Source organism: Chelonia mydas, chromosome 7, assembly GCF_015237465.2.
Source record: "Chelonia mydas isolate rCheMyd1 chromosome 7, rCheMyd1.pri.v2, whole genome shotgun sequence".
NCBI classification, from domain to species: Eukaryota; Metazoa; Chordata; order Testudines; family Cheloniidae; genus Chelonia; species Chelonia mydas.
The window spans coordinates 83,710,663-83,720,151 of record NC_057853.1 but is presented as its reverse complement, the minus strand read 5'-3'; the positions used below and the strand labels follow the sequence as shown (position 1 = coordinate 83,720,151).

General features: G+C 40.5%; 1 protein-coding gene across 9 annotated transcripts in view; it reads left to right on the top strand.

Moving 5' to 3' along the window:
• ASCC1 (activating signal cointegrator 1 complex subunit 1) overlaps nt 1-9,489 on the top strand; it is a 45,683-nt gene that overhangs the window by 492 nt on the left and 35,702 nt on the right. For 3 of the 9 annotated variants that reach the window (XM_043551526.1, XM_037904713.2, XM_037904711.2), the window contains exons 2-5: nt 2,914-3,049; nt 4,242-4,341; nt 5,339-5,436; nt 7,396-7,574. In XM_043551526.1, coding sequence (XP_043407461.1) covers nt 2,914-3,049; nt 4,242-4,341; nt 5,339-5,436; nt 7,396-7,574 — 513 coding nt within the window. Of the gene's footprint in view, nt 1-89; nt 184-527; nt 1,022-2,910; nt 3,050-4,241; nt 4,342-5,338; nt 5,437-7,395; nt 7,575-9,489 lie in introns of those variants that run through there. The other 6 variants (XM_037904710.2, XM_037904709.2, XM_043551529.1 and 3 more) reach the window with 5 other exon arrangements.

The following is a 9,489-nucleotide window of genomic DNA, read 5'->3' as shown; positions in this document are numbered from 1 at the left end:
GTGAGTGCGGCTGTAGGGCCGCCGGCAGGCCGGCCCGCAGCATCACGATGAGGCTTCAAAAGCCACACGCGGGAGCGGCGCTTGGCTTCCCCGCTCCTCTCCGCGAAACCGACGAACGCAGAGCAGCTGCTCGGGCCCCGCGTAGCTGCGTGCGGGGGTGGCCCGGCGGCTGCCCGCGCGTTGGTCAGTGTGTGCGGGACTAAGGGGGTCTGACACTGGGGGAGTCACTGGGGGGTTTGGGCCAGTGACTCCCAGGCACCAGACTTGTGTCAGAGGGGTAGCCATGCCCTGCTGTGGGTTGCACCCGTCATTCTACGCGCTGCACCTTGTGGGAGCTGGGTCTTGCTCTGTAACCTTGTGTGATTGTCCCCGCAGCCCACTGTTTTTTCGCTGCCAGGTCCCCGCCACCTCATTATTGTTTTGTTACTGCTTCTTTGTGGTGTGTGATCTAGGCCTCAGCCCTGCATCCGGTTTTGCGAGCACAGTTTCCTGCACTAATGCAATTTTGTCAACCTTGCATATTCAGAAAATCACAACTCCACTCAAAAATAACAAATTTGGCTTTAAAGTCATGAGACTGAAAAACAAACCCACCCATCAAAGTAAAAAGAAATGCTTTGTTCTTTTTTGTCTTCTGATTTTTGGGCTTTTAGGGTGCCCTTGGTTAACATTTTCAAGCTTTTACCCTACAACCACAAGAGCTAGGAAGGAACTTACTTTTTTATTTAGATAAAAGCTGAGATTCTTACATAATTACCTCTAGAACCCTGGAGCTTTAAGGAAAGCATTATAGGTTGTAAGACTGCCGACAAAATATTTGTAGACCTAGATTAGATTAAACGGATTTACAAAAAATTTTTTTTTTTAACAGAGGCAGGTTTTTTCCCTTCATAGTGTCATCATAATGCAGAATAAGGTTTCTGACAAAGGAGAAACTCTCAGTTATGAAGATTAATGGGAGGCGGGAATGAACATTAACCCTTAAAATTCAGTCTTTGCCTATACTTTTCACAAGTTTTCAGTAAGTTCTAATTATATGGGGGTTTGAAGACGGTAACAGGCCAAAGTTAAAGTTTGGGTGCCTCAACTGTTTGTTTATATACTTTAATATATTTAGGTTTTATTTTTAAGTTTAACTGGATTTCCTAGGTTTATAATGGCTGGCTTTTGGATAATTACAATATACCTAAAATATAGCTTTCCCAAAATTTCTGATTTGTATTTCAATCTTAACTCTGTTTTAATATAGATTTTTGTCAGGGAATTTCCTTTTTTTTTTAAATTAAAAATTTCCTATATGGATTCCAAGCAAGATGCTCAAAGAGTATGTTACAATGTAATGTTTCTAATGATTTGAAGATATGCAGTTTCTCACACACATATTTTTTTTTTAATTTTGAACTTTTACCAGATATAGGTACACAGTGGCTGCTTTATCTCACTCTGGAGCAGCACAGAACAGCTAAAAGTATTTTGCGTAATTAACCTGGGTTTGCAGCTGCTTTGTTTTGCCAGTGTAGTGCAAAACGGCTGAAAATGTACACAGCACTTTCTTCCTCATGCCCTCCAAAACTCCGTCTCCCTCTTGCTCTCTCACACACATAGAACTTAGTCTCCCCCATCTCCTGGCCTATCTGTTGAGTAGATCTGGCGCAGTGGGTTGCTTTTGAAAAGATATTTAGGATGAAAGGTCATTTTTGTTGTTTTTCGTAACCAAAGTTTATCTGTCAGGAAGAATTGTTCTCTTTGAAAATGACCATCATCTCCCATTGCTCTCAATCATCCTGAAGCCACAGAGGCCATCAGGGAAGATGGAGGCTTCCTGTGCTGTGAGGAGGCAGAGACAGGCCCACTGACAGCAGCAAGAGAGAGACTTCTGTGGCTTTGCTCCTTTTGGGAGCAATAGGAAATGACAGTGGTTTTTGAAAAAAGGCAGTTCTGTGTGGAATTCTCTGTAGTAACCATTGTATTTTTCAGCCTCTGCAGGAGAAAATTTCAATTATGAAAAATGATGTGGGAAAATTGACTGCTAATCCAAAAAATAATTTAAAATGTGTAGTATATTCACAACTTTCTGAGAGTTTTTAATTATAACACGGGAATTTCAAAGAGTTGGTGGTTGACCATTAGGCCTCCCCCCCATCCCCCCTCAAAAAAAAAAAAAGGCTCGTGATGGGAGCTAAATCTCTTACACTTATATTTCTTAGTTTTGTTTAAATTTCTCAGTTTCTAATTAAGACTACTTGTAAATTCTCAGAAAATTAATTTCTTACTAAAAGGCTAAAATCAGGAGTGGCCAACCTGAGCATGAGAAGGAGCCAGAATTTACCAGTATACGTTGCCAGAGAGCCACAGTAGTACATCATTAGCTCCCCCCTGGCTCCCAATGCCTCCTGCCCACCAGCAGCCCCTCCGATCAGCGCCTCCCCTCCCCTCCTGATCAGCTGTTTCGTGGGGTGCAGGAGGCTTTGGGGGGGGGGGGAAGGAGGAGCGAGGGCATGGCTGGGGAGGGGACGGGAAGGGGTGGAGTGGGGGCAGGGTCTGTGGCAGAGCCAGGGGTTGAGCAGTGAGCACCCACCAGCACATTGGGAAGTTGGCGCCTGTAGCTCCAGCCCTGGAGTTGGTGCCTGTACAAAGAGCCGCATATTAACTTCTGAAGAGCCGCATGTGGCTCTGGGGCCACAAGTTGGCCACTCCTGAACTAAGTGCTGTAATATTGGGGAAGAAACTTTGTTGCTGTATTATTTATATGTAACAAAAAGGATGAATTCCTTGTTTTAAGTGTAAAACTCAGCCTTAACTACAGAGTCTCTACCGATGCCTCCATGATAACCTCTTAGAAAGTACATATAGGAAACCAGGGAATTTACAATTTCTAGGGAGATGTCAGCAGAGTTATTTTTATTTCAGTAGGGTGCCATCATTGGTGGGAAGAGCACAATGGAAGTTCTGCGTCCAACGCTTATAAGGATTGGAGGGCGCATTTATAGGAAAAATATTATTCAACAACAGTCCTATCCAAATGAAGAAGAGGATGATTTCTATGCAGGTAAAACCTAATATGCAGGGGCCCAATCTGGTATTAAATATAATATATTGCAAAGTGGGGAATCAGCATTCAAGACTCACAGGGAGTTAGCAAACTCAGGCTCTGAGCCTGTGAGGAGCTCCTTGTGGGCACAGGGGTCTGCCCTTATTGCAGGACTGGGGACATAGTCTTTTGAGTGAAGAAATACTTTGCATTGTTCTCTAGCAGTCCTGGCTGAGGAGCAGAGTAAATTCTGGTTACAAAATGTTGGCTTAAGTGATTGTGAAGTTGACGTGGGTTGCTGGCTATCAATTAATTTGTTGACTGAAAAATTCAGCAAAACAATGTTATCTGGGTTAAAAGATTTTTTTTTTTAATTTAAAATGATCAGTAAAAATGTTAAGACTTTGTAGAGAATATTTTTTCCCTATTCGTGCATTGTCCTTGGTATTTTCCACAGTGAATTTAATCTCGGAGTTAATAGGAGTTGAGGTCACTTAGTACCTCCTTGGAAGTGCTCAGGACCTTTCAATATTGGCCCTTAAATGGGTGTCTTCTTGTGGCCATCTAATGTGGATTTTGAAAGGTATCACCTATTTACATGGTTAACTGTTCCTTTTCTATCTTGGTGTACTCACCTGTATGTGTACCATATTAGGTAATGTTTGTGTGGGTCCTTGTAAATATAGAAAAGCCCAAGAATATCTGGTAAACATCCACCATTTGTTTCAAGTAGAAAAGATTGAAAGAACTGGGCAAACTCTAATATGCTTCTTGCCACCCAAACCCACCCCTGCTCACATTGAGCTAACCAGGTTTGGTTGAAAAACAAATATGACTAAGTGGTCCATGGATGAGAGTGTGTCTTTATATCCTCTGATGCTTAAGCCAGTGGGCTACCACTCAACAACAGGCAGAACAGTTCTTTAAAAAAATCCTATTGGACTATTTTGCAAATTGCAGCCAAGAGAAAAACTATTCTGTAGCAGGCTGAAACTGCTACTTTTTTAACCCTCCAAGAATGGAAGATTTAAAAGTAGTGTCATGATGTTTTTCTGAGCAGGTCGTAAGATGAAATAAAAGCCAGTTGGCTCTGATAGAAGGAGCCACCTTGTTCTTTTATTTAACCTTGGGAGAAGAAAGCTGATGAGAGTGTTGCATCACATAAAACACTGTCAACCTTTATAGAACAGTTTGACTTTTTACTTTGTAGGCCCTGGGGATCTTACAGATGAGCCTTGTGATGCCTTCCTGGTGGAAGAGACTGAGAGAGGTTTCCAGTGTGCAGTGGAGGTTCCCAGCTCACTATACAAGTGAGCCTATATGTTGTTTTATTTTAATCCTCTTTTACAGACGAATCTGTCAGGGAGGTTGGATTCTCAGAGGCAGCTGTAGATTCTAGATCTCTCAAATATTTTCTGTTTTGTGGAGAGCTCTGTATTTGTGTAGGGGAAAGGGGTGTGGATCCGTTTCCAATGTATCTGTTTCACATTTGGCACTTGGCTCTCACCATGGTGGCAAGTGCATCTTGTGCTTTCTTGCTGGTAGCAGTTTTTTGAGCATCTGCTCTTCAGGACATGAAAGCAAGCCAGGAAGATGGAAGAATGTGGGGAGAGACTGAGGTAAGCAGCCAGGCCAGGGGAAGCTGTGAACACTTTGTGAGAAGGCACACTCAAGACTGCAGTGTTTTGCTAATTGAATATTTGAAGTGAAATAATTTAGTGTTCACTAAGGATATGTCCATACTTTGAACTGGAGGTGTGATTCACAGCTGGAGGAGACGTACCCATGCTAGCTCGATTAGAGCTAGCATGCTGAAAATGGAGTGTAGGCAGAAATGGTGTGAACAGTAGGAGGGATTCACACTGCTGTGGCTGCACTCCATTTTTAGTACACTAGCTTGCTCAGAGTTAGTGCAGATATGCCTCCTCAACCTGGGAACTGCACCCCCAGCTAGAAGTGTAGACATGCGCTTGGAAGTATCTAGCTGATATGACAGCTTTGTCTAGTAATATTTGCCAATTTTTTAGGAATGGTTATATAACAATTACATACACAATTTTTTATTTCAGTATGTATGGGTGGTTAAACTGACTGTGCTGAATTGTGTTTCTTTGCTCCGCGTTTTGTAGGTTTCTGCTCCGTGTTCTCTTTGGTGGTTGAATGATATGGTAGTTTCAGAAGACTCCCCTAGGGGAATCCTCCCCCTTCTATCCCTAAGAAAGAAAAGAATAAAGCAACCAAACCCTTCCTAGAAAAAGAAAATAGTGACATTTTGTGCATGACAGTATAGCATTTGTATGTCTATAGGTATATAATTGGAAAAAAAGGGGAAACCAGGAAGAGACTAGAAACAGAGACTCGAACTTCCATCAGCATTCCCAAGCCTGGAATGGAAGGACAAATCGGTAAGCTTTAATGTGCACAAGATGAATGAATGTTCTCTTGTCTACTCCCCCTTTGGTGTGTGTTTTGTGCACGGGACTGGGAATCAGGAGATGGCTCTTCTGTTCTCAGCTCTGACACATCACTGACTCTGTGATCTTGTGCAAGTCACTTAACTTTTCTTTTTACCTTATTTTCTCTGTTTTACTCACCTTTGTAAAGTGCTTTAATATCTGTAGATGAAAAGTATTATTTAAGACCCTAATCTTCCTAACACAAACATATTCATTACTTTAAGACTTTGGGTAGTTCCGTTGAAGTCAAACCTAGCAGTAGTCTAAAGTTAAGCATATATGTAAGTTTCTGCAGGATTTAGGGTGTAAGTTCCTGAATAATTATTTTTATATTAACAGCCATATTAATGGGGAGTTGTACATACATAGCAAGGCATCTTTTCTCAATGTGTATGTACACGTGTAATAAACTTTCTTTAAATGCACCATAGGTTGTTATAAAGCCTATCTTTTTTTTTAAAAAAAAGAGAGGTATTCTAATAAAACTGTTGCATCTTTTGTTCTTGTTACTAGAACTTCACAATGAAAATGAGTGGGTTTGTAATGTATGCTCCTGTTACACTTAGTTTTATAATAACAAAAAGCATCATAATGCCCATAATATGCTGCATTTTGTGGCTTCTACAAAAGGAATGGAATATCTGAAGCAGACACACACTACAGCATGTTATGGGCATCAGGATAATATTAGTGCCACATGTCCCAGTAATTATATACATAAATGTTAAAAAAAGGTCTTTCATAGTATTTAAAATTTCATGCCTGTCAATACCGTTCAGAAGTGAACCTCTAGACCAGTGTTTCTCAATCACTGGGTTGTGACCTTCTGGGGGGATATGAAAGGCAATTAGGAGGATTGTGAGGCCTTGAAAAATTAATTTAAAGCAATCCTCAGTCTCCACAAGCCCTTTCCTTTCAAGGTCACACATTCTCTATCAGCCTCTCAAAGCACAACCAAATGGTATATGATTGCCATTGTTGTTATGGATACATCTTTTACTCTTTCTTTTGTTGTAAATGTAAGGGGGTCATGCAAATGTTTGACTTTTTAAGTAACGGGTTGCCTACCTGAAGAGTTGAGACAGTTATGTAGACATTTCAAGAGCAACTGAACTGAGAGAATCTTATCACTTTGTTTGGCATCACAGCCCTGTAAACACTTTAGGGACTACCTTTCTTTAGGCTGCTGAGGAGAAGGAGAAGCAACCATTTGAATGACATCATCCTAATTTTATAGAGAAGCAAAAATGCAAGGCATTGAAGTAAAATTAAGAGTCTAGCAAGACTTCTCTGGCTATGTTTAAGGGGTTTAGGATATCTTTTATATTTCTTCCTTTCCTCCTTTAAGACCTGGAATGAGGATAAGAAGATACAGTGCTGCCAGGTAATTAAAAAAAGAGTATTGCAGCTCCAGACATTTCTCTGTCATTAATACTGCTATATATCAAATAAGAAATTAAAGGGAAATAGTGATGCAGATAAACAAGGCTAATAGTACTGTAGATAAATAACTATCCAATAGGATCTAAGTTTATTTTTTTTAGCTTGTACGCTCTTTGGGGTAGTGACTGTTTTTTTACAGTGTCTGGCACAGTGCGCCCCAAACTACTTGAGGCCTCTAGGTGCTACTGCAATATAAATGCTTCATAATATTGGCTGTAGTGAATTAAATCATTATTGGAATTCTGTTTGATTGTCTTCTGTCCTGAGTCTTTTAGAACTTAATTCATATTTTTACTTAACTTGTCAATATTCTACAATATAGATTGTTAAATGCATTAATAAGTACAGTGGAAGATCAGTATCTTTTTAATTAGTTCTTAGCTCTTGTGGACATCATAGCAAAATGTCACCAATCTTGTGTGGATTTCATATAGTTACAATTAGTGTTACTTTGTTTGCTTTTAGTGATTACTGGACAGCAGCGTAGTGGTGTCATTTCAGCCCGAACACGGATTGATGTTCTTGTTGAGAGCTTCCGCAAGAAGCAGCCATTCACACACTTCCTGTCCTTTGCTCTCAACCAGCCTGCGATTCAGGAAAAATTTCTACAGTTCAAGGAAGAAGTATTGGAGAAATGCTCCAAGGTAGGGAACCATGATACTTGGAAGTAACTGATGTAAAAAATGGATGCTCTTCCCCAAGATGCTATTTTATTTTATTGATATTGTTAAAGGCAAATTAAAATATATGCTGTTAGGGGAGAAACTGTCACTTGTGATTGTGGAATGCGTAAGTACAGTAATAAATTATGAGGCCTTAAAAGTAGACATTGAACACTAGTTCTACTGAAGATGTTGAGAGCACTCTAATGGAGGCTTTTGGAACATGGAATTATTTTTGTAATAAATTGACAGTAAAATATTTTCCACAGATCTGGAGGAAACTCTGCGATTCAAAAGTTTGGTTTTTAAAATTTGAAAACTATTAATTAGTGTACATAACCTTTGGCTGCATTTTACGTGGTTTCTACTATAAATATCCAGCATGTGACAAGGATTTTTAATAAGTTTGCTGCTGCTTTTTTCACTATCCCTTTGGCCCCTGACCTTGAACAAATGTGGGAATCATTACCTTAACTTAGCCAGAAATGACTCGGTAGCATTTGACACGATGGAAACTTAATCACTTAGCAACATTTTCTTTCGTCCCCCAAGACTGTTCTGTTATTACCTCTTGCTTGTTTTCAAATCTTAAACTGATAGCAGCAGGAAATAATTAGGAACAGAATTGAGAACAGAATTCAGTGAATGCTCTGTATTTTTGTTTGTTTATTTTTTTAAAGAATGATTAATTTGTTAGGGAGTTTAGTGCTGGTGAAAGCTTGCAACTTGTTAGCCATGGAGTCTTCTCAGAACAGGTTCAGAAGAGAAAGCAGTGTTAAACTGCCATCTGCTGATGTATTTCAACACTAAACTGGGAGGCCTACCTTTTAGGGAGGAGGGGCTAATTCAGTTTTCATGCCCATTCATTCATTGGCCTCTTTGCTGAGGATGACAATGAGAGTGCTAGATTGTGTGCATGTGACAGTCATTTCATTTATCTAGGGTCTGATACTGGTGCTCATCATCCTAGTACCTGAGCACTTCTGAAGAATAAGAACAATAACTCTTTTGCTGTGAGCAAGAGGCAGGCTTAGTTTTTTTAAAACTGAATATAGAAGATCAGGAGTGTTGGTGTAAGAGTGCCATTGAAGGAAGCCTAGACAGAGTTAGGTTTTGCATTCATCTCTGTGCAGCAAGATGAGTGCTCATTTTATCTAGCAGAGAGTACCATGATCTTGGCCTGGCTTCCTCTGTTGGTTTACAGTTCCATTTTTCCAGTGGAACAAAACTGTTGTGGAAAGAGATGGTCCTTCATGTCATAGGCACGCTCTAAGCAGAGCTCTTGATGTGAGTTTTGTGGAATAAGCACCATACATACCGACATCACTGTTTGCTGTCTGGAGTTCCTCTTCTCCAGTTCCTTTCAAAATCCTCTCCAGGCAGCCTTCCACCTCTTGCAAATCACTGGAACTGTTTTCATCAAAATCTTCACCTCTTCATAGCCAAAGCTCAGAAACAGTACTCCATTCTCCTCCTCCTTGACCTGTAAGCCGTCTTTTACACAGTCAACCATGTTCTTCTTCTTGAAATCTCATCCTCCTTGGCTTCTGTGACTGCCCTCGCCTGGTTGTTCTTCTTCATTACTATTTGCTCCTTCAGTGTGTCCTTTGGAGGATCATTGTTTCTTTTTCCTTTACACCTTATCTCTGAGTTATCTCATCTACAAACAAAAGTTCAGCTACTATGTCTATGCTGATGACTCACATATCTATCTCTCTTCTCCAGACTTCTCTTTCTGTCCAATCTAAAATCTCTGCCTGTCTCTCTGACATCTTTTCGTGGATGTCTAGCCATTAGCTCAAGTTCAGTATAGCTAAAACAGAGCTCTTAATCTTCCCCGACCCCTTCCTTTAATGATCACTGTTGACAACACCACCTTCCTTCCTGTCACTTGGGT